We start from the raw sequence: 25895 nt of genomic DNA on the forward strand, positions 1-25895 counted from the left end.
CGCCCTGTGCGCACCCAGCCTCACACTTCTCCATTCTTCCTGTTTTCAACACCTCAGTTTGAAGAACGGACGGCTCACTTACTGACTGAGGTGAGGTGTCGCACAAAGACGTAAAAAAAGTTGCGTTTCTTTTAAACGCAGCATTTTAGAACGCCATTTTTAAATGTTTAACAGCGGTTTTAACCCCATGGGTGACCGCGGAGGTCGGTCGTGTCGGGGCCTTCTGTAGACACCGAGCAATTATCGTATCGCAACTATTTTTAGGTGAGCTGAAACAAAACGACCAGAGACTACTGAGCGCATTATCACGCTTCACACGGTTGGCGGCCATGTTTACACAGGCCTGCTGTTGGCGCTGGTGTTTTTGAACTATTAGGCTGGGTTTAAACGGGGGGCGGAAATCGTGCAAAATATTTCCGCCACGGTACATGGAAACTCCAAAATATTCCCGCAGGAGGAAGGCAGCGGCTGGTCCGCCTTTATTCCGCTGCAGCCATTTCTCTCACGAGAGAAGAGAGCCCAGAGCAGATACGGCGATATAATTGATATGTCGCGATTTTTGCAAATCTCGTCCGCCCCGTGTGAACCCAGCCTTAGGACGATAGTTGTCTGATTCAAAGCCGCCCTGATGGGGGCGCCCGTGTAAGCCGCACCCACAGCGCTATATGTTCATGCGTGACGCTCATACGTTTCTTGTCCAAAAACGGACGCGAACGTTGCGATTTTGTGATCAGGGATAAAAAAAAAAAAGTGTTGAAGCAGAAAACTTTATTTAAAAAAAAAAAAAAAGAGTACAGTGAAGGACGCAGATTTTAAAACACTTTTACACGTATTTTCATGTTCATTTCTCACGTTCGTAAAAAGTACATGAAGGCGCCACTGTGGACGGCCCTAAGCCATGCTGGGACTTGTAGTCCCATGCCAGCAGGGAGAAGGGTCACCCCGCCTTTTAGTCACGTGTTGTTTTCGTCCCCTCATAATCCCTCCTCGTAGTACTACGTCGTCGGTGGGGCAGACATGGTGTGCGGGGGAGTATGACTGACGTCCAAAGCTCCTCCTGAGGAGAAGTGGGCGCCGTCAAACACCATCACACATAGGAGGGGATTCTCAGGTGACGCTAAAAGGGCGGGAACCGCGAACGGTTCAGGTCTGACTAGAATTGGGCGGGAAAGCCGCAGACGGTGTAGGTGGGCGTGTCTAACTGCCACTGAGTGGGCGGGGTTGCGCTGCCCTTTTCAAAGTCTGCGTTTGGGCGGGGCTTCGCGCTGACGTTGCGGAACCACGCTTCGACGTCGCACGTAGCCGCCCGAGGAGGAGGAGGGGGGAGGAAACGTAAACCGGAAGTGGGATTAATAAGGCGGCTGGCACTTCCTGTTCGCTGTATGAGGAGACTGGGAGCGGAGGAGAACGGAGACGAAGCGGCGGAGCTTAGACTGAGCGGCTGCCACTGGTGAGTCCTCCGCCTCTTACCGTATCGCTGCGAACTGTTTGGGTTTACCTCAGTACGGAGCGTCGATGTTTACCTCCGTCCACCGCCCGGCCCTCCCCGCTCAGCGCACTGGTCCGCCGCTTATTGGGCTCTTGTTCCTTTCAGGAAATCCCTGCCAGCCTTCTGGTTTGGGTGCTGGACCACAAGTGTTTATACCCCCGTGTAGAACTACAAGTCCCAGCAGGCTCGTGCTGACCCCGGCGGTGTATACGGTCGTCACCGCTGCTCGGTTTACGGTTTCTGCTGTGTTTATCTCAGTGGATGCTGCTTTTGCGCAACCGCCATGTTGTAAGAAACGGGACGGCGATGTTTTGGCGTCTGTTATTACGGGCGGACCGGTATTCATCGGCGAGCCGGTCATGTGACTTAACGCGCGGATAGAAATGTCAGCTGGCGGCGCAGGTTTCCATGGCGGCATGTAGCGGCGTCCTACAATGGCGGATGCGTTTATCCGCACGTGTGGTCGGCGGGCTGCGATTGCTGGTAATGGAGGCGGCTATTTAGTGACGCGCCTGTACGGCGACCAATCAGAAATGTATCCTCTGCGACTTTAATAGATCTTCGAATATTGTGGAAGCGAGCCGGATGGGAGGTTTCTCGTGTTGGCGACCTTTCCCCCCCCCACCGCGCTCCGTCCTGCCTTGCGTTACCTGAATACTTTGCGCCAATGTTTGCGGTTCTGCGTGGGTATTCGCGAGTTGCGTGAAGGATCTGTTTGTGTAAAGGCGTCGGGGTGCGTTCTCACACAGCGGATTTCGGTGCGCGTCCGTTGTTTCGTCCGCAGCAGATCGCACGCATTTATATGAAGGAGTGAAGTCTGCAGGGGGGAGACTAGTGCCGATGCCGCGACGTGCGAGCGCGCCGAATAACGTGACGCCATTTGTTGGTAAATCGCCCTCTTTCACGTTCCGCGTCATCTTGCTGTCACTGAATAGAAACATTGTTTACATCCATTAAAAAACGTAGCCTCACAGCTGAGGGTTTGTTACATTGTATCCAACTTCCTGCACTCTGTATCACCCCAGCGGGTCGGATTCCTGCAGCCGAAGACCTGCTACTATTAGTGGAGAGTAATTGCGGATGCGAACAGCTTTTGCGCGTCTTGGCCCCCACAGCCGGCTTTTCTACCTGACGTTGCGAGTGTTGCGGCCGCTCATACTCCTGTTAACCCCGTATGGGCTGCGGGTCGCTCGCATCCACGGCCCTCTGTGCTAAAACGGTGCAGGTCGCGCATTTTGTTGCGACTACAGAATACGCGATTCACAAGTGAATGTAAATTCGGTAATACATGCCTTTCAATGCCCGCTCTTTACCGCGGATCTCCCACATGGACGGCGAATACGCAATTCAAATCCATTCGTGTCGGCCCGGCCCGAGGCGGCTCCCATATCTGCGTTGGGGTTCCGTTTTTCTGCTCCATTATGGGAGGAGGAAAGGGGAATCTTCTGGCCGAACGGATCGGTCTTGTGCCGGCGTCAGATGAGCCCCGTCGACTAAGAATGTCCGTTCAGCCGACCGGCATTTTACTGGCCGGAAAGATCCGTCATTCTGCATTTTCTTCGGGTATTTTGCGCCGGATCTGCGTCGGGGTCTCTGAATGAAGGTCCCAGTGCAGATTTAAAGCACCCTTATTTACCTGCACTGATACACTGTAACGAACTGACAGGAGGGGGACTTGTACAGGACTTAGACTGGATGTCTTGTTCACATCTCAGTGGCCCAATTAGGGTTGATGGGGACGATCGTATCGGCCCTTCTGGGATGTTTGGCTTTGTCGTCCGTGATATAAATGCAGATGTGACGCAGGTCTTACTGCCCTCTGCTGGTGAGCGGTGTTTCCATTCACTGACCCCAGCAGAGCTATAGGAAGTGGTGAGACGGCATTACACTCCTCTGAAACTGGCGTCATACAGCAATTAAAGGGGTTTTCCAGGCACAAAATACTTGTGAAGGCGCTGAAATCTAGGAGGTCCGGCTAAGGAGCGTCAGCCTGCAGCTTTATCTGCCACTATGGACCCTCTTCTTCATCCCGGGCAGCACTGTAGCTCCGCCCCCCGCTCACAGGTCCTACAACTTACTAGCACCAATCACTGAACTGCAGATGAGCATTACACCGCAGTACTGCTACTCCTGCTCTCCCATCATGCACTGCTCACAGGATGTTGGAGGCTACAGACAGGGGAGGAAGTGGCAAATATGAGAAAGTGGAGATGTTTTTCAGGCGGCGGGTCATGTGACATAGAAGATAAGAGTAGCTAGACCCTATTACAGAAGGACTTATTTGTATATTAGTTTGTAGACCCCTTCAAACTGTGTACACAGAAAACTGGAATTGTGATGTCATAGGGAAGACCCCAAGAAGCGGACAAGCGCTGCATCCTTCCAAGTTTCTATATGGTTTTCATTGCCCTTTGCCCGGCTCCTAGATGAGGGTCCATTTACATGGGTGGTTGTCGCGTGAGACTCCTGACCACTTGTGGGGTGGTCGGATATTGTGCGTGAAAATCGCCCATTGCTTTCAGTGTGCGCTCTCATGAGCGATGTGTCTGACCGCAGTCCGAAATAGAAAAATGTCCTATTCTTGGGCGATAGTTTCAGAATCGCCTATTTCCTATGGCAGCAAAAAAAACCCTCATTGCACCCGTATGTAATGTGGCCTTTATGCCGCTGCGATGCCAGTTTTCCTATTGTAATGTGATTACATGTTACAGAGGTGGGATGCGGTGCGCTCACAACACACTAGACTTGCAGTGGGAGTACGATACTTACACCATGTGAGCACATCTCCACGGCTCGCTCCCAAGTGGGTGCCGCTGGTCTTGGCAGCTTCCTGATCGGGCACCTCAACGAGCAGGTTGGCACTAGAATAGTCAGATTGTGCAGCTGGAGAAGACTGCAGCATTGGCGGCCAATGGGCCAATCTCACATCTATCGTCACTGATAGAATACCAGTTACTAGATCGCTGGGGTTACAGAACACGACCCCACAGACTATCTGGGCATATGGGCTGTTATAGTCCTGTAGAGGTCATCCTGCTTTCCCACACTCCTGAATGCCAAACACTTTACAGGGATATTGGAAAGGGGCCGTTGGCTTAAATACCAGCAAGTGTTCAGGATGGACGGAGGGCTTCATCCCTCTTCAGGGGAACAGTGTGATCCATGTATCTGCCATGCAGATCTTGTCCTCCTCTCTTATATCTGCATTGTTTTTTTTTCTGTTGGACAGATGGGATTCATGTTTACCTAGGGGACAATAAACTCTTATACAGAATATGTAATAAGCCAGATATCGGACATGGCAGATACCAGCCAGCAGGCTCTGTTCCGGAAGGAGTCTTCTCCCTCGTTTACTACATAATCTTCCTCTGCCAGTCTGTGCCAACTTCCTCCTGTCTTGCCTTCTTATGATTGTTTTGTGCCCTTTGATAAGTAATTGACCCCTGCAGCCGCTGTGGTTTGCTAACTGATTTATTATAATACGAGTGTCTCCCGCTGGGGGGGGGGGGGGGGTGTATTTTTATTTATTTATTTTTTTGTCTGACTGAACTACAGTTTACTTAGATGAATGAAATGTCAAGTGGCAGTAAACACTGACACGACAGTCAATGCTGTTGCACAAAGCAAATGTGACAGTGCAACTGACTTTGGGATCAGAGGAAATGTTACGGTTTCACCTATGAGATATTACAAGGGTCGCCCCAGAAATGTGGCAGTTTTGTTCATGAGATGTTTCAGTTTCTCGCAAAAACATCTCTGCCATTCGCAATTTTCTTGTTTTTTTTTTTTTTCTTCACAAATTTGCCGTTCTTGATGTTAACGCCTCACTTCGCACAAACGCAAGTTTGCGCTTTCTGATGCGATATAGCCGTACTTGCCAGTGAACCATTATTGACTTTTGGGCTGATCGATGTGCCGCTAGATGGGAGCTGGCGTTGTCGTTGTTTTATGTACTGTAGTGTGTCCAGAGGGAACCCTCCCCACACCATGGGAAGGGGTCATGCTGCTTGCCCCAAATTCTGACCACCTATCAACACGGTGCAACACAAATCTGGGTTTATCTGACCAGGTGATGTTCCACTGATCAGTGATCCCTTTTTTTTTTTTTTTGGTTATGCTCCTGCCCCCGGAGTCTCGGCTTTCTGTTAGACACAATGGCACTGGTCATCTGCTGCTGTAATAACAGATGGGCAACGAATAGCAGGTTGTGTGTTTTGGACACATTGGAGCAACAGTGCTGTATTCGGTGCCTGATGGTCAGAACGATTCCTGACATCCTCCTTTGACCCCTTTAGGTGATGAGTTGTTTCTGTCCGCAGGGCTCCCTACAAGTAGCACTCCCAATCCTCCCCTAGGGCAGGACCTCCATAGGTGTGCAGAGCTACGGAAAGATAGGAGCTCAAAACAGCAGCAAATTAAAGGGGAACCCACATCATTTTAATGCTTGAAAAAGCCCTGACTGAAAGGTGGACATGTAGCAACCATCCGTATGGGAACAAAGGTTTGAAATCTTTTACTGCACCTACCGGTATATGCTGCCGCGGGCTCCTTTTCACTGGAGGGTATATACTGTTGTACAAGAGAACCTCCCACGATCCCCGCGAAGATGACCCGGCCTCGCTGGAAGTCACTCAGATTGCTGGATTTCCCATCTAATGTGGATTCACACTGAAACTGATCCACGGAAAACTTGTCACGTGATTTTATGCTGCATCTGGGGTCACGGGGAGGATTTTCATACAGGGAACATAGTGTTGTGGTGGTTTTGTTTTTTTTAAGCCCTACATCCAGTTCAGGCTATTGGTTGCTCCCCACCCCTTCCTCTCCAATGTTGATCCAGAAGAAGGCAAAAAAATACCCCAATGAAGTAGAGGTAGGAGCTAACTTTCCTCATTTTAGGGAAAAATTCCTTCCTGACTCAAATCTGGCATTTGGAATAATGCACTGATAAGTTGCCAATCACCACGTCCTCAGAGTTCCACAGTCTCACTGCTCTTACAGTAAAGAACCCCCTTCTATGTTGTGTTCTCTAGATCAGATGTTCCCAAACTTTTTTGCCCCGTAGACCCCCTGCCAGCCTAATATTGAATTTTCCTTACTTAAAATCAAACTGGTTTTCCCAGCTGACGCGGCGCTGCTCACTTAGATGGGTTTTTTGTAGAGTGGACAAGTTTTTGTGTGAACTCTGCATAAACCATTTTATGTAATATCACAGAGGTAAGTAATTTCTGTCTATTATGTCATTTACAGAACGCCTAAGTGTTGCTGACCTGCCGCTCACGTGGACCCCTATTTACATCTCCTGTACCCCCTTTTTTTTTTTTTTTTCTTACTGACATGGATCAAGTTAAAATCGGCCCCCTGGGGGTCCACATAGACCTCTTTAGGAACCTCTGATCTAGATGCATTAACAATGTATGTACAACAATACATGTTTCTAGCAAAATGCATTACAATTGTGGGTAAAATCGCAGGTTTGAGTCTCAGTCCAAGAAACTCGGGCCGATGTCTCACTCGCCCGTGTAAACACACCCTAATGTCAGCTTCAGGGACTCTGAGGAGTCAGTCCTGCCTTGGCAAAATTGCAGACTGAATTCAATGAATCGTTCTGCGTGTGTACCTGAAACTAGCCTGTACTCTGCTGCAGATCCATTGCCTATATGACTGCTCCAGCAGATACTGGTGCTAATTACATAGATGGCATTGGCTTTTTTAACTACTTTTTTTTTTTTTACCTCCCTATTTAGCTTTATACCCGCGCATGCATCTTCTAAGGCGGTCGTTTGGCTGCGTACTAACAGCCAGGTTCCTGCTGTAACGGCCAAGAGCAGAGAACCCTCCGATTTTGGCAGTTTAACCCCTTACATGTCACAATCGTAACTGCAGCATGTGACCAGATGACAGGGGGGGCTTTTTCTGCCATCCATCTGCATACCACACTGTAATTGCAAGGTACCAATAGGTTCCCATGGTAGCTGGAAAGCCTGACCATGTAACACTGCTAATTAGACCCCACCTCTGGTAGAGTAATGGGCTTAGTAGAATGCACTACATGGGTAATGCAGTGTACTATCCAAGTGATCGACAATCACATCTTCAAGCCTCGATCAGGGGATAAAAATGGTGTGAAGAAAAAAAAGCTGTGTAATTTTGAAGCGACTGGGGACTACAGTATCTTTCGGACTATAAGATGCCCCTGGGTTTAGACAACGGGGATAAACGTTTCATGCTAATTTTAAACTTCTCCGGGGATCTCGTAAATTGGAGGGGTGACGTCATTAACTGGAGGGGTGACGTCATTAACTGGAGGGGTGACGTCATTAACTGGAGGGTATCGGGCAGGAGAGGGTGGACACTGTGGCTGCAGAGTTTTCCTTATGATCTGTCAGGGGTGTCTGCGTCTGTCAGACACCCCCTCCCCCACCCTGACTCTGGATGATAAGGCACAGACACTTTTTGGATGATTTATCTTGTTAAAAACTGCCACTTTATAGACAGATAAATACATTGTCTGTTATGTTCTGCACGGGGAACTTGTTTTTGGTAGGGGAAAAAAAAAACCTGGCAGCCCTTTTAAAGCTTTCTGATGTGAGGTTACATTATGGGCGCCGGCATTCATGGTGGATGAAGGCACCGTAAGCAGAGCTGGTGATGAGGCTTCTAATGAGCCGCCCCCATTGATGGATCGGACTGATGAGCCATCTTCCAGGCGCCGGCCCTCTTGTAGCCAGCGAGGGCTGTCACCTCACAGCTGGATGTGTCACCACAAGTGGGGCTGCGAGGGTGGACCATACAATACTCTTGGCAGCTCTGACCACAAGGAAGGAAATGCGTAAGCCGTTGTTTCCTTTTGTTTGTAAGACAAACGGGGTCACACACGGAGCAGTGTCATCGCTGCTCACCTGTCAGGAGGCTTCAGCAGCGCCTCGTGTGGAGAACAGGTGACGTTGCATACATCCTGTCATCGGGTTAGAAGCATCCAGTTTGGGGCAACATGAACACTTTGTTAGTGTGTATACAGATGGTGCCTGTTGCTGCACACCACTTCTAGGTCCCCGCACAATGTGGAGGGTTGTCGATGGACGAGTCCAGCCGCACCGCTGGATCTTCTGGCCTTATTACGGCCCTAGTAATTGTTTTACGGACAGTATATACAATGGCATTGACTTGCATTGGTGTATTCAGATGAGAGCCCCCACCTCCCCCCACTGTGGACTGATTGTTCACTTCTCAATTTTTGTAGGACCAGTCACCCATCTGATGTGAATGGGGCTGACCCACTCGCCCCTGTTTGTGCAGGGTGAGGCAAAGGAGGATTTTAACCTGTCCAATTCTCCTTGTTTTTAAGGGGGTTCTACTACAGCTGGTTTTATCCCCACTTATCCATGGGATGATAAAGGTGTGATTGATGCGAGGTCCCACGGTGGTGGTGGTCACGGGACTTCTGTTCTCGGGATCAGTGGTGGGCTAAGCAGTGAGGACCCCCCCCCCCCCCCCCCCACTGATCGGACTCTTGTCACCGGAGCGGACTTTCTGCTGCAGGACACGTGTAACGCCTGCACACGGGCTGATTGTAATGTCCCATTTACTGGGTGATCTGTAGTAGATGATTCTGTGATATGTGAAGTCTTTGCTGGGACGCTACTGACTCTTGTGCTAATCTCTTGTCTTTCACAGTCAGCAGGAAGAAGAAAGATGAAGACTGGTTGCAGTATAGGAGAAAAGCCAAAAGGAGGGGGAGGTAAGGCATCCACCATCATATCGTGCAGAGTCACCTGAAATGGACAAGTAGAGTTTCTGGGACTAAAATATTGATGCTTTATCCTCCAGGTTAGGGCATCAATACCCGATTGGTGGGGGTTAGCTGTTTGAAGAGGTCATTGGCATCACATGGCCTAAGAGCAACTCAGTCCCATTTAGGTGAATAGGATTGAGCTGCTATACCAGGCGCCATCACTGTCAAATACAAGGCGTTGTTCCTTGTGTGCAATAGAGAGACTGCAGCCTCTTCAGACAGCTGATCGATGGGAGTCTAGAGCGCTAGATCCCCACTGATCCTTAATTGATGACCTGAGAATCTGTCATCCGTGTTGAGCCCTGAAATGCCCCTTTAACTCAGACGAGTGCTGGTTTAGAGGGATATAATATACGGCATATGTGTACTTGACGAGTGAATAGCAGCGACGAGACACTTCTATGAATCCTGGTGACTCTGACTAATGTCCCATTTACACGGGACGACCGTTGGGTTGTTTACAGGCTTCTCACTCAGAGCTTTACATTCTATGTGAAGTACTGAGCAGGGAACATTTACACGCAGCGAGAAGCCCGCTGTTTATGCTGACTGAAAGTCAGCGCTAATGAGAAGTGAATGAATAGTAAATTGATATTTTTTTCATTTACACAGGACTACTAGTGCTCATTTTTCGTTCGTTTGAACTAATTTTGAGCAATAATCGTGCCGTGTAAATGGCTTTTAAGTGATGGCTCCCAGGCTTGCAGAAGTGGCTGCGGCTTCTTCCTGGGCTCAAGCGGATATCTGATGCGGGCTGACCTGCACATACTGTAATGACTTCAGACTCCTGTTAGTGTTCAGGACATTACACATCGTTGGTGTCTGTGTACGTTGCTCTACTGTCTTGTTGGATATCTCTGCATGTCTCCTTTTGCTTCTATTAAATTGGCTTTCCCTTCTTGTACTACGTTTTTCTCCTTTGTTCTGTTTGTTAGTCGGGCACCATGAGAGCCGTAAATGGGTAGTATCATGAAAACCACCCCGGTCCATGTCCTAATCTGGACGACTGATGATTCATTCATCATTCAGATTAGGCAGGCAGAAAAATCAAACGTCAATCAGCCTGTGCAAATGGGTTTTTAATCTATGAACGACTGCCTCTTTACTGAGAATGGAGGTGCACTGGCAGGGATGATGGCCGGCAGTCTGCGCCTCCATTCCCTGAAGCGAAGTCGTCGTACACGAGTGGTGGGTGAATGTTTCCCTTCATTCTGATAGTGGCTGATTGACTGTGGTTCTAGGAGTCGGACCCGTAGCAACTAACTGGATTTTAGGAAGTTTTTTTTTTTTTTTGGAAGAAAACCGATTGTTTTCAACAGATGTCTCCCATGGGTGACAATTTGGCGTGTTCATATGTGTACAAGCGCCTTAATTCTGGGTGAAGGAGTCTTCTGGGCGAATACCACCGATGAGCTATCCATAGGATAGAGCTGCAATATCAGATTTAACAAAGGGTCTGCCGGTTCAGACCGCTGCTGATCGGCTGACTGGTGGTGGCCTAATTGAGTATTGCAGCTCTCCCATTCAGTTCAGGACCATACTGGGACATCGCCGAACAAGCAGCATTATGAGCTTCCTGGCTGCCAACAGCTTCTTTGAGTCAATCAGCTAGGGTCTAGACTGTGGGGTCTAAATGCACTGACATCGTGCAGTTTTTGTGCACAAGTCGCTAATCGCTGAATTCTAGCTTGCTAGAATCGAGCGATCAGCGAAGCAGGCTGTTATCAGCCGACTTCGCTGATAAGATTCTCTGTGCCTATGTCCTGCTGTAAACTCACAGCGGGGACACTAGCAGTCAGCCCTGAGAAGAATACAGCTGCTTGCTTATGCAAAACAGCTGTATTGTTCTATTAGCGGCCGCTGCTGTGTCCGCTCAGGCTACATAGCTCTATAGTAGCTAATTGGATACTATAAAGTATGCAAAGATGATCGCTCAAAACTGTCACTCAAAGTATCGTTTAGTGAGTTTTGAGTGATTATCTTTAAGTGTAAATGGGGTCTTGGGGGTGAACCCAGGGGCAATGTCTTCCATTACTAAACAATGACCCAAATGTTGAGTGCAGTTCTATGACTACAGGACATGATTCAGGACCTCTTTGCTGTGCCACCTACTTGTCTGTCCATCCCGCTCTGATGTATTTATATATTCCACCCATCGACTTGCATAATTGTCGGTGTATTTCTGGCACTCGTCATCGCTCTCGCTGTTACTGTGCTCTCTAGAACCTGCAGTGTCTTATTTCATTTATTCCTTTTGTATGTTTAGGTTGCTGTTTGTGCTTCCGTCTAATGCTGGCAAATCTAATCTCTCTCTGCTCTTCTCTATTTTTGTGTACGTCTTCTGCTTAAATGTCTTTTTTTAGTTTCTTCCATGGTTTTCGTCTGATCTTTTCTTTTGCGATCACTTGTCCCTTTTTTTTTCTTTTTTTTTTTTTTTTTATCATTTATTTGATTTCTTTAACAATCTGCAGGTTATCACTTCCCGGACTGGGCCTACAAGGCAGAGTCTAGCCCCGGCTCGCGGCAGATCCAGCTATGGCACTTCATCCTGGAGCTGCTGCAGAAGGAGGAGTTCCGTCACGTCATTGCCTGGCAGCAGGGAGAATACGGGGAGTTTGTCATCAAGGATCCAGATGAAGTGGCCCGGCTGTGGGGCCGCCGGAAATGTAAACCACAGATGAACTATGACAAGCTGAGCCGGGCACTCAGGTAAAAGACCCGGCTGGGAGATGCACATACACCGGCAACTGTTGAATGATCGTTCGGCCAATTATTTCCCACCACGTATGTGTGTTTAGGGAGTTAGAGCCCCTTTTATACTGAACGATGATGATTCGGATTCTCGCTAGAATCTGAACGATAATTGTTCCGTATAAATGCCAACGGTGACGGAACGATAATTCGTTAGTTCAGTTTCTACTAAGATAAAAATCAATCGATCAGCCTGTTTACTGTGAATGGAGGCGGGCGACCGGAGCGATCTCCAGCCCGCTACATTTTCATTCACAGGAGCAATTAACTCTCAGGTGACTGTCGGGCGCTGTGTAAAAGGACTGTAAGCTGCAGCCGGACTGCTCTGGTTCTCTTGCTGGCCAGGAACATGTAGCGTTAATTGATGCCTGACATTTCCAGTGTCATTACCAGAACAGTCGACCTGATTGGGAAATCACATGGCTTGCTATTAGTCACACTACACATAATGACATTGGGTGTGACTTCTTCAGGATTAGCATACTTGCTCACGAGAGAAATGTGTGTCCGAGTTCATACAGTCCCTGAATAATGCGGGGGAAATCATCTGCAATTAGCACAAAATTACGGCAAAACCTTTTTTTTTCTTCTTCTCGCTCTTTCTTCAAAATTGCAGCTGTAAATTAATTTGGCCTTAAAGATTAAAGAGGCCCTTCCAGTAGGAGAATTCCTGTCCATCTGTATCTGCCATTCCAGACGTTTGGGAACATCTGGGATGCATGCTATAGAATACTGTTTTTTGTTTTTTTTTCTCCATACCTCCACTTGAGCACAAAATGGGTTGTTTGCTTTGCATTCACAGCTAATGTCTAATATCCAAATCCGTCTTCCAATACTCCCTGATGCATCGCCTCCCACAGTCTTCGTGGATCCTGAAGAGATGTAGGCTGATCCCAGCTGTTCTCTGTGTGCTTGGTGCTAAACTAGTCGGTGCTGGCAGACACAGGAACGGGCTCTGTGCCTCAGGTGTTGGTGCTTCGCTTCCTGTAAACCACCCGATTTCTCAGCACTTTCATGCGGCACATCCACCTCTTCCTAATCAGATCCCAGAAGTTGTTCTGCATCCTGTAACTTCCTGGTATTTCAGGGGCCATAAAACTGCAGATACCGGTTAATCCGCTCAGATCGTCTTTGTTTTGTTTTTCCTCCTGGTGTTCAGGTTCCCACAGATGGTGACAGCCGCACATTGTATGAAAGTCTGGCACAAAACAGAGGAAAAACGTTTGATGCTTCCAGGCAACTTGGGACGTGCCGCTATGATGATGCGATCCAAAGTTTAACACACAAGCACTTTTGTGTATTTTTTTTTTTTTCTAACTAAAATCCTTTAACCTTCATTTAAGTAGCTATAGAAAAAGGCCATCAGTCATTTACAAGTGGAAGCCCCCTTTAAACCAATATTAGCAGGATAGGCCATTAATAATAGATCTGTGGGGGCCTGCCACCTAGGACTCCACCCATCAGCTGTTTGTTCGAGGTATTCAAACAAGCTGAATTTTGCAAGCAGCAGACGGCTCCATTCCCACTGTAGTGGCCAGGCTTGGTATTACAGGCCAAGTTCCCATTCACTTTAATGTGTTCTGGGCCTGCAATACCAAGCCTGGCCACTGCAGTGGGAATGGAGTTGTCTGCTTCCTGCGAAAATCTGATCAGTGCAGACAACCCTAACAAACAGCTGATTGGCAGCAGTCCCTGGTAACAGAAGGCTAGGTCATCAATGGTAGATCAACAGGATTCTGACAGGCAATCACAAGTTTTACAGCTGGACAGTTTCACAGAGGGTCATATCAGCCTTATGGTAGCCTTCAAAAGGCTAATTTTAAGAGTGTATATATTAATAATGAGAGACACCCTCAATAGTGGCTGCAGAAGTATCAGTTGCCCCAGTAGTGTTGGCTTTCCCCTCACCTTAGTGCCTCCAATAGTAAGTGACGAGTGGGAAACTAAGGAGTTAATCAGATCACATGTAATTGGTCCATGTGCTGTGTGTTTCACGAATGGCACAGGGAGCCACTGTAGCCTATGGGAGCTATTGAGGCGAATACGCTTTTCCACAGACTGAACTAAAAAGAAATTGTAGTGTTTCCTATTCCCATCCATGCAGACTGATGGCTAGGAGCCGCTGCAATGTGTGGGCTCCAAGCAGCTCTGACAGCGCACAGGCCGGTCTCTGCACGCTGCATGTTGTGCCAGAGCTCAGGTGCAGCATGCATACAGCGATGTGACTCCAGCCTATTGGCATCCTACTGCCACATAGGGCTTATTCACTCAGGTGAGTTTTCATTCTCCAAGTTCTGCCAGATTGCAATATCGACAAACTTGCACATGAAAACACATTCATTTAAATCCTTCACAGGAACAATTGTGTTCGTTTCCTTCACAAACGTAAAGGTTCTTGAGTGATATCGGTCTGAGTGTCTTGTGCAGATATTGCACTCGCCTGTGTGAATGCACCCTCAGGAGGCCGCAGAATATAAGCAGTTCCAAAGAAGCCAAAAAGCAGTCACTACTGGCCACCTAAGGGGTTCTATTCATTAGGGGTTAGTTTTATTACTAGGTATAATCCAAACAGTCTGGATAATCTGCCCAGAGCTGCACTGGAATAAGGGATATTAAGAAAACCTGTCCTGACTCTTTTTTTTTTTTTTTTTACGCTACCAGTGAGTTTTTTGTTTCCCCCCCCCCCCCCTATAACCATCCATAATATCTGATGCAGGAGGATTCAGAAAGGATGGTGCAAAAGTTAAGCTGATTTTAGAGCGATTTCCAGAAAAACTGCTAATAAACAATAAAGGTACCTTTTTACTAATACGTCAGTTGATGTACAACAGCCAGAATGATGCGAGAAGATTCCCTTTAAATACTTGCGCCATAAGGTAGTACTTGTCACACAGCAGACCTATGACTGCCATCAGTGCATCTGCAGGCTGGCCACGCCCATCCCAACCTCAAGCCAATGATAGCTCTCTATGCACAGTAATAGGCAGCTGCCAATCAGAGGCTGGAGGTTGCTAGCCTGCAGCGTATGGATATCCCGGACTACTTTAAGTAGTCCCCTAAGCATCTGCTGCAACGGACAAAATGCAGATTTCTCCCACATCAGACGACATCACTGGAATCGGTGAGACTGTCACCACCTTATTCTGCCCTTTACAGATATTCAGTTTGGGTGCCGTTGTGACCCAGCGGTAGTCCAGTTGTGGCCAGAGACTTCCCACCATATCCTGTTATCCATTCCACTGCAGCGGAGATCTGGTGTCACCATTGCCGCCCACATTGAACATCTAACATTTTGGCTTATTGTAGGTCAATTCATGTATACAGAAATCTGCTTTCCTCTTGCACCGTTTCTTACTCGCCCCGTGGACAATGTATCGGCTCTCATGTGCCTGTTTGCTGAACTAACAGAACTTCTAACTAAGAGTGTGATGTTGCTGCGGGCGCCTCCCCCTTCCTCCTTTCCCAGAGTGAAGCTGAGCCGTAAACCGGATTTAGTTGTGTGCAGAGCGTTGTCTGAGACCCCTCCGGGCTCTTCTAATCGCACATGTTTTCTGCTGATAGCATCCAGGGTCCTTGCTGTGCAGACAAGCCGCTTCCTCTCGTTCTTCCTTGCCGTGCAGGCCGGCCCGTCCTGGTATCTGCCCTGCGCACACAGGGCGTGTGGACTTTGTCAGCCCCATACAGCTGATTTGTGGAGGCAGAGTTCATTGGGCGCTGTTTATAAGCAATGAATGCAGCAGAAATGGCTCCTTATATACCTCTTTCAGATAATTAAAAAAGGGGGAGGGGCTATTGTATAATAGACTTGACACTTGGAGCACTAACTTCCTAGACAATGTATGCTCATCGAATAGCCTGTGTTACTCATCAGTCTTGCAGTATTCTTTCATCAAAATGTAGTTGCAGTAGTAAACCAATTTTTAAAGTGGCTGCCTCTAGGGGCCTCCTTTCCAGCAAATCCCGCAATCCGCTGCATGTTACCGTGTTTCCCTGAAAATAAGCCCTACCCCATCAGAGCCCCCCCCCCGTGCCTATTTTGGGGTAAAAATTAATATAAGACAGTCTTATTTTCAGTGAAAACACAGTAGGTATTGAGATTCTCTAGTTACTTGGATGCTAGTACTCTGGGGGGAGGTGGTGTGGGATTTTTATCTTGACAGGTCCAGGTATCTTGCACTCAGATACTGACAGAACTGCAGACAGTGTCTACAGTCTCCACAATTTCTTCCACCCCTGCTGTTTGTGTCTGTATAAATTATATTGGGCTTACCCACCATTTGACCAGAATGTCTCTAAATGCCTGGTCAGCCTAAAAAATCAGAGGGGCGGTCATTCTGATACTGCCTCACTAATAGGACCAAACACAGAGCAATGCAGCATGGGACGTTGGGGAAAGGAGTACAGGACAGTGAACTACTGGCAGAATGATTGGCTTGCTCCCTGCATGAAAGTGGATTGCAACAGAAACATGCAGAGGACCACCTGACAATCAGAACTTGGACATAAAGTGGGTGCAAACAGCAGCAAATGAGAAGAGGGTAGGGTGAACCTGCGGGGGTTTAGAAAACGTGATAAACTTTAATATATGCAAAATATATTTCAGCCCAATGTGTAGACGGGCCGGCGGAGGTCTTACTAACGTGTGTTCTCCATTACAGATATTACTACAACAAAAGGATCTTGCATAAAACGAAGGGGAAGAGGTTTACCTACAAGTTTAACTTCAACAAGCTGGTCATGCCCAACTACCCATTCATCAATATCAGGCCCAACGGTAAGATCATGGCAGAGCTGCTAGCAGTAAAAGGGATTTTTAGAACTTTTTTGCTGTTGTCCCATTTACATGGCCCGAACACTGGTTCCCGATCGTTGTCCTGTGTAAACCTGCCCTGCGAGCCGCCAGCAAACGCCCCTTACTTATTCATCGCGTCTTTTATGGAGGCTTAAAAATAGTTTGAGAGCTGCACATCTCCTCGTGTAAATGGGATGTACTGCTGATAGTTCGCCCCCATTATCATATTATAGGGGTTGTACCAAGATAGACTTGTGTCCTCTATCCCGTTACCCAGTCTTTCACCATGCAGGCTTGCTGCACCCCACAGTGAGGAGGAGACTTGAATGACGCTATGGCCACGCACAAGTGTTGCCATTGCCTTCCTTTCAATGGGGCTGACTGAGATGGCTGAGCGCTTTGTTCTCGGTTATTTCTGTCAACCTCCTTGAGCGGCTGTCCCTTTTAATCTGACGTCACTGTGGGTGGTGGGAGAAGTTCCTTTGCAATGACGAGGGGAACACCGGACTACTGTTCTTTCGATCAATGGGGCTGTCAGTGGTGAGACCGGCCCCCCCAGTTGTGTGCTAAGCTATTTTCTGCAGGAAGCATATGTCTCCGTTCACACAGCAGTGGCCAGGTCTGATATTGCAGGCAAAGACCCCATTGAAGTGAATAGGAACTTACAGTGGTAAGGCTTGGTATTGCAGGCAGTGAGAACCGGGCTTCCTGCAGACATTGACCTGGCAAGTGGCAGGGGTCCACTGCCTAGGAGTCCTGCCAATCTACATTCGATGGCTTGTCCTAAGGATAGGCCTTCACTATTTTAGAACTGGACAGCCCCTTGAATATGTCTTGGCACCACTGCTAATTAGGTGACTGAAGGCTGCGGACTTTTCATTGGATACCGGGCACAGCACCATACATCCGGTAGTGGCTATGCCTGTTACTGCAGCTGAGTTTTGCTCACTTGAAATGAGTTGCACTTGTAGTAGCAGGCGGCATTGTTACCACATGTATGCGGCGCTGCGCAAGGTACGTTGTCACCCACCGCTCCTAGAAACTGAATCAATCTTATTTCCTGCAAGAAAGTGGCTTCTAGCGCGGGTGACGTGACATCAGACGAGGTCGGACGGGTCCTGAACTGTCGCTGCCTCGGCCTGCTTTTGTGAAAGCAAAACTTTTTGCTGGTATTGTGCAATCCTCCTCTTGCTACATAAATCAAACACCGCGTTCCTTATTGGCGTGCCGGTAGCCATTGACTTCTCCTTTTGTAATTCCGTGAATCACGACGGAATTTCCCTGTGATCAGATTCTAAGTATTGTGAATGTTACCAGCAAACCTGCCTGCGGGGTTACAGATGACAAGAGGGGGTTTTTAATGCATTCTATCGCTTTATTCCGGTGATCATCAGATGAATTCTCTAACTGGGGTAGATCTGCAGCTCCAGGGTTTATATAGATGTTCTTGTGGGTCTTTCTGCTTTCCTGCCATGGGCAGAACGCGCAGGAAACACAACCTTAAGGAAGGAGCGAAAATTCCGGTTTCAATTCTGCTCTCTGCAACAGCTGCTGAACAGAATGTAATCTGAACCCTGTACTTTTACCTATTTTACATCTTTTTGCCCTTTTTTATTGAGGTCTGTTAAATATTTATAGGCCCGTTATCCACTACACAGCGCCCCCAACTGTAGGAAGTAATGCAACTGCAGCAGCAGTCAAACTGGTGGTCCCATTGGCCTGAGGCAAGTTCTAAAACCTGATGCTGCTTTGCAAGTGTTAGAAAAGTGTTTTATGTGCGCAGAACTTATTTTTAAGGGCTCATCCAGGCAGTCAACTGATAAAAGCCATAATGACTTGTGAACCAATGATCCTTGTGATCCTTGTCTCTTAACAGGCTAACATGGGACATACAAAGTGCAGGGTCGATGTCCGTATGCTGTATACTTGGACGCAACTTGCATACCTCTGTCTGAATGTGGCCCAAAGGGAATCTGTCAATTTCTATGAGCCCTTTAATTTTGTTAAAGAAGGAAATGTTCAAAATGTGTATGTATGTGTATATATATATATATATATAAATTTTTTTATTTTTTTTTGCCATCCTTCCTGTTCCTTCACAATGTCGCCGCTTGTTGCGTGCATCAAACTCCTTGAGCGCACGCACGTTATGAGAGGCCATTATGTGCGTGTTTTCAAGGCGTCTGCTGCGTGCAGCAAGCAGTAGCCTTGCAGGGTAACAGAGGCAAGTGTGCATAAAAATCGGACCTGTTGACTTGGTGCCCCAACCATTATACTCCTATAATAAATGGGCTCATAGGAGCCAACGGATTCTCTTTAAAAGAAAGTTCATACTTGGGTATTTCAGCTTAAAGGTCACCAACGCTCTCAAAGCAGGATCACAATTTTTCTTGTTGGTGATCTTTACTGAACTTTTCAAGGCTCGAGCCGCTTTCACACGGCCGAGAAAATCGTGTGAGATTTGTGCGTTACGAGGCGACGATTACGTGTCCCATTCTCTTCAATGGAGTTCTATACATGTCCTCTCTCTTCGCGTTCCTTGAAGCACATTGCCCAATGATTTCAATGGGACCTTTTACTGCCTCGCATGCCATACAAGTGTGATGCAAGGTTTCCCTTTGAAATCAATGGGCAACCCTTCTGATCAGCTATTGCATTCAGAACTCGCGCAAAAGGATTGGAGCTTCACAAATGCGGTTTTGGTTTTGCCTGAAAACCACCTTGTATCTGTGGGAAAATCACATAAGCTGATATCGGGCAGAGTTTCACAGCTGCGCTTGCCCATGTGTAGGTAGCCTAAGGGGGGTAACAATTGAGCATTAGAATGTTAAAGGGGATACAAAGACTTTAAAAATTGCAGGTCTGTCCTCGGGATTCTCTATTACATGATTGGACAGGGAATTTAGCAGATCTGTCCCATACCACCCCCTCTCCACAGACAGACATTCGTCTGGCTACAAGTGGCTTCCCCTGGAAAATGGTTCTATTAACAGGGCTTAGAGAAGCACCCAGATTCCTGTGTCAGGTTTCATTTAGTGCGGTAGCAAATTTAGGCTCCGAGCGGGGGGGTTAGTGTTGAGATGTGGGGGATCGCTGGTGGTCTGCAATACAGGGTTTGCAGGAAAACACATAGACTTCAATTCTGCAGAAGAATGAGCAGACGACACCGGCATTACAGAAGTGTGAAAATCCACAGAAAAGTCTCCTGCCTTTAATATATGTATAGCGGACTGTGTATATGTTAGTGTCCAGAGGGCTGCATTCACCCAACATGGGCAGAGTGGCCTATGGGCCTCATTGAGCTGCATGCATTCGAATCCTGTGTTTTGGGGTTCTCCACCCTTTGTGTTTTTGTGATGGAGATCCTACGGGTAATGCATTTCTGTATATCTGTATAGGGGTATAGGTTGGGAGTATATACCTCTCCATAAAGCGACTCATAGAAACTAATAAATTGCATAAAAAATAGGTTCTATTGGCCTAGAACTACATGTAGTAAGGTATACCAATATAACGGCGTCAACAGTTTACCTGCAGTCCAGCTCAGAAAAAAGCTTTGCCGAAACCTGTTAAGTATGCCGGACCCTAGCTCACAGGTGGTATATAACGCTCTTGGTTCTGTTTCTATTGGTATACCTCCCTGCACAAACTTTTATAGCTCCTTGGACCAGTTTTGATGCATTGCATTATTTTATATCTGCTGCTAGCTTTCTTCATCTTGGACTCTGTGGTGCCAACGGGGTTCAAGGTGCAGTTCAATATTTACATAGGAGAGTCATTGGAGGCGGACGTCCTATTATGTGCTGTAGACTAGAGGCTTTGGTTGCCTTATTAAAGGCTATATATTTTGAAGGTTCTCTTTTGGCATTTTTGTAGGTTTTCGTAGTCAAATTTTAAAGGGAGCATGTCACCAGGTTCCCACTGTGCGAATTGCGGGCTACATGAACCGGGGGCATGTATGTACATTGCTGGGTCTTGTACCGCAGTGTTACAGAATAAACCTACTTTGAAGATCCACTCCAGACAAATCTCAGTCATGGGCTGGAGTTGCGCCAGCCTTGTCCCGCCTGCATCATCTAGCCTGACCGTCATCTCCCAATATGCAAGCCAAGCGGTCATTCCTGATAATCCGGGCAGGAAGAGGCCGCAGCCGCACCACCCAGATGATTCCAAGCTCTGCTTCAAGTAGATCTTCAAAGGGTTTTATGATCTGCTGCAGCGAAAAACCTACATGGCAGCAATGTGCTTACCTGTCCCAGGTTCGACTAGGAAGATGAAACCATGCTGGAAGGCAGCATTCCTGCAAGCCAATGTCGGACTTGTTAACAAGCCTTGTATCATTGACTGGGACTAGAATGGGATGAAACTGAATGGCTTTTCTTATATATATGACCTGTGTGAATTCCTCCTTGGCTCTAGGACTTTCCTTACCTTCTTCTGAAGTTCTGGTTTACATCCTCTCCATCTTTCTTACAGGTGCCGTTCCTCAGAGTGCCCCGCCGGTCCCTTCAGCCTCATCGCACTTCCACTTCTCATTAGATTCCCCCAATGAAGATGGGCACGGGAATCCTTTTACTGGAAGCTCCTCTGCACAGTCCAGCAGGGAATCCTTAAATGACATCAATGAGCGGAAACCAATTCCTTCAGAGCCTGAAGATCTTCACACAGAGTGGCGTCGGGGCGCAGACCACATGTCTTCCCGAAATACTGTCGGCTCAGCTCCTCATGGCCTCCAAAAGCATAAATCTGATCTCATGCTTCCAGTTTTTTCAATGCCTGGCATGTACCCAGATGCCCACAGTCCCTTTGCTGTCTCTCCGCTCCCTGGGCGTGGAGGACTAATGAGCATGCCCATCTCACCTGCCTTGTCCCTGACTCCAACAGTCTTCTCTTACAGTCCTTCACCTGGACTCAGCCCAGCTTTCCAAAGCGGCAGCTGCTTTAACTTCAACCCAGAAGAAATGAAACACTACCTGCAGGCCCAAGCCTGCTCCGTCTTTAACTACCACCTAAGTCCACGGACTGTACCAAGATTTCCCAATTTCATGATGCCGCCACCTCATCGTCCCTACCCACCTGAAGAGCAGCAATCTTTCGCCATTAAGCTGCAGCCACCTCCGATGGGACGCAAGAATAAAGATCGTCCGCAGAGCTCTGAGGAGAAGCGCCCAGCTCCCCTCCAACTTCCTCTCCCGCCTGTGAAAGTTGAACCGGTGTCTGATGAAGATGACCTCCTTTCTGACGAGGAGCTAGATTGCCCAAACACCGAAAAAGTCACCTCCGAATCTGAGCCAGAAACCCTTTCTCCAAATCTGGACACCGAGAAGGGCCACACTTTTGTCAGACCCGCAGCTCCTTCCTGGCCACAGTTCTCCACCTCCTCAGCTAAGTTTAATTTCCCTAAAGAGTGTACAGAAGGTCCGGCCAACGCCGGTGAGAAAGCGGTGAAAGACTCTCCAATCGAAACCGCTGTGGTCGAAAAGAAGGAGGACTCTCTGCCACCAAAGCTGCGTCTTAAGCGTCTCTGGAACGGGGATCGGCAGGCGGAAATGGTTGAGGATAGAGAGTGCAGAAAAGTTAGCTGCATCATCAACGGCTGCCGCTCCTCCGAGCTGACGGTAGAAACAAACGCTGTCGCCGCGGCAGCCGACTCCTAGTACTGGAACGCGATACTGCAATTTTTTTTTTTATGTATTATCCTATTTATGTGGCATTGCTGCAGAAAGGGGAGAGGTAGTAAGTTTTGTTTCATCAATTCCCAGACTTCCTTTTTACATTGCAGGTGATTTACTAAAAAAAATATATATATACTTTTTTATTGCTTGTGAGGTTTCAGGGAAAACATTACCTCTTATATGTCAAAGGGGTGCTTTATCTTCCTGGTTTTTTTTTTATATATTAATTTTTGCCCCCCCTATATGGTGACATCCATAGCTAATTTTTGACCTCCACCCAACACCCACTAAAGAGAGGAGAGGTGTTGCATTCTATGAAATTGCCCCAAAGGTTTGGCATACGGGTCGCTATTGTATTCAGGGTTTCTGCACTCCTAACAAAGTGTTTTTTGTTTTTTCATAAAGTGGGGGGGCGGGGGGGGGGATTAAACAAGGGCAGGTGTTTGTTTTTTTTTTTGTTTTTTTTTTAAATTGGAAAACCTGACGCTACAACATAGGTTGTAGGGACTAGAGCACGGTGTGAGATTACGAGTGGGAGTGAATGAAGTTGTCTTCAGACTATATTTTCGCCCCCGACCCTCTTGTGATGTCATGGGTAAGAAGACTTATTTTTATACACGGAAAGTCACTATTTTACAGGGCGAAGCTTAAAGCGGCAGTACTGTTTCTCGCGGACGAGTAGCTCTTGCTATAGAAGGTTAATGATGGTCTGTATGGCTTCTGCACCAGCAATCCCCGTTCCGTAAACATTATATGCATGGTCAAACAATCAGGAATAGACAAATCTATCCCTGCATAGTAACAGCAGGATGTGGAACTTGTGGTTTCATGACCTACAGGAAGCAGACTTGAGAACGCAGGAAGTTTGGGGAAATTAAAACACACAATCTGCACATGTTCAGCAGCTTCAGCTCTTCTCACTTTGTCGTCTGATAGCATTTCCTTAATTTCCTTTTTGTGACGTTCGTGCATTCCTGACAATTAGAAGACTTGGCATTTCAAGGGGTATTTCCCATCTCAGGAATCCTATTTCAATGCGGTCACCCAGAAGATGGGTCCCTGGCGATCACCTGATCGCCCAGCTCACGTATTCACGCCGAGCCGATATACGTTGTCCTCGTGTGCAGGGGGAGGGGGGGATGGAAGAGCCAGGAGCAGGAACTGAGCTCCCGCCCCCTCTCTGCCTCCTCTCCACCCCTCTGCACTATTTGTAATGGGGAGAGGCGGGACAGGGGTGGGGCTAATTCTCAAAACTTAGCCCCGCCTCTCATTGCAAATAGTGCAGAGGGGTGGAGAGGAGGCAGAGAGGGGGCGGGAGCTCAGTTCCTGCTCCTGGCTCTTCCATTCCCCCCCAAAAGAACATACTAGAAACTCCCCTCCCTCCATTTAAAGGGATTCTCCACCCCAGCCTATTGTGTGATCCGCAACCTCAGGGGTTGAGGCTGTTTTTACAGTAACGTTGGGACATTGACACAAATATCGTTCAGCGATAGTTGATACTATTGATTATTGTAAAATATCAGTGGAAAACTATCGATATATCGACTTTTTTAAATGCTGTATAAAAATAAAAACTGGTCTAGGGTTAATTAAGCAACACAATCAAGAAAAAAAATAGCTTTTGTTTTAAAACTTTAAACTGTTGAATTTCTTAACTATTAATATAATGAAAATATATTAAAGTTACAAATGAAAATAAAAAATGACAGATGACACAATTAAAATGAGGTATATGAAAAGTTTTTTTTTTTGTTTTTTTTTTTATCATTGGCCCCCATCTAATGAGCCAAGAAATATTAATTCGCTTGCACGCTCTCCCTTCGAGCAGGCATAATTTCACCAACTTTTGAAAACATTAGCAACTACAGAAAGATATCTTCTACCAAGCTGGTACAGATTGGAGTGGGGTGGACATGTTTCCCTCCATATCTTAAAAGGATTGTCTCCTAAACGACCTGGGGGTCATTTTTAAGTACAAAGAAAGTTCTGATGGTGTTTCATCTAACGTTCTTCGTTTTTTTGAAGTGCCAGGTCTCCTCTACATCCTCTGAGCGCTCCTCAGAATCCGAAGATCACTGAGGTCCACAGCTAACATGTTTAATATTCCGACAGTGCTAGTCTTCGCAGCAGAATCCCTGAAGTATGCATCTTTGAACCTTGGGTCAAGAATAGTACCCAACGCCAATATTGATGCATACTCTAGTTTCCCAAAACGTTTCGCCATTTCTTTATATATATATATATATATATATATATATATATATATATATATATATATAATATATTCGATTTTAAGCGTTTCTGCCATTTAGAAAGCATTGCCCACAGCCATCGCGTTGGATGCAAGCGCTCAGAGCCTCGTCTAATGCGATGAACAAACACATGTGGAAAAGGGGCCGAAGACCGCACTTTTTCTGAGTCGTTTTGCCTGGAGCAAACCATATTGGTGACAAAGGGTCACCTCACACTTTCCAAAAGTATCTAGAACTTGTTAATAAGTTCATTAGTGCCTCGAGCAAAACTACATCCTGACCCAACACAAAGGAAATCTGGTCACTAGATCACAAGACACGTTCCTTTACAAAAATCGATATATTGCCTTAAACTATCGGTTACCGATATATTGGACGTAATATCGATGAAAGAGATCGCCAAAGCATTAGCGATATTTCGATGTATCTGTTTTCGATGTCCCAGCCTTATTTTATAGTAGACGCTTGTTGGAGAACTTCTGAGAGTATTTTGTCCTTCATAGGTTTCCCCTCGAATGATGGGTTATACTTCACTGAACATGCACTTTGTCCCAGCGCACTTCTGCCACACTTGGGCATTTCTTTAGGTTTCTGCCCACCTTGGTTCGTATGTAACGAACGCTTTCCAATCTTTCTGCGTAAAGTTTGTAGACCTGAGCTTGACAACTTGGTGCCCCTCCATCTCCAGAGCTTGCAGTACGGGGACTGCCTTTACTGGTCAGGCTAGTTCACCAAAGGATCTACTTGCGTCTATATTAACCCTTTGCACTCCAATTCTAGATTCAGGGTTTCCTAGGGGGCTTTGTCTTTCTGCCATTATACAATGGCGCCATCTGCTGGCTAGAGCCAGTACTGTGGTATACATCGGAGCTGTACAGCCTTCAATCAGAATGTCTTTAGACGTCAGACAGTGGATTGGAAAGGGTTAATGTTCTTGTTCCTACTTAAAGGCGTGTGCGCTTGTGATTCATTTAAGACTTTCCTCAACCAATGCGGCTATAAATCTGATCTCTATTTGTGTGATTTCCGCCGCTAATTAGACCTAGAGAAATGGATTACCTTCCGGGTGCGTGTTTATTTCTTTTGTTGTGCGCAACTCTACAAAGCATTAGTTTCCACTGCCACATCCAAGAATGTAGTC

General features: G+C 47.1%; 1 protein-coding gene across 1 annotated transcript; it reads left to right on the forward strand.

Annotated features, from left to right (window-relative positions):
• The first annotated feature begins 1298 nt into the window (after window positions 1–1298).
• Window positions 1299–22898, forward strand: LOC136633426 (ETS translocation variant 3-like). The gene is made up of 5 exons (XM_066609152.1): window positions 1299–1450; window positions 9167–9230; window positions 11756–11993; window positions 16694–16809; window positions 21304–22898. The coding sequence occupies exons 2-5, from the start codon at window positions 9185–9187 to the stop codon at window positions 22482–22484; spliced, it is 1581 nt and encodes a 526-aa protein (XP_066465249.1). The 5' UTR covers window positions 1299–1450; window positions 9167–9184; the 3' UTR covers window positions 22485–22898.
• Window positions 22899–25895: the final 2997 nt, after the last annotated feature.

Source organism: Eleutherodactylus coqui, chromosome 6 (genome assembly GCF_035609145.1).
Source record: "Eleutherodactylus coqui strain aEleCoq1 chromosome 6, aEleCoq1.hap1, whole genome shotgun sequence".
Classification (NCBI taxonomy): Eukaryota; Metazoa; Chordata; class Amphibia; order Anura; family Eleutherodactylidae; genus Eleutherodactylus; species Eleutherodactylus coqui.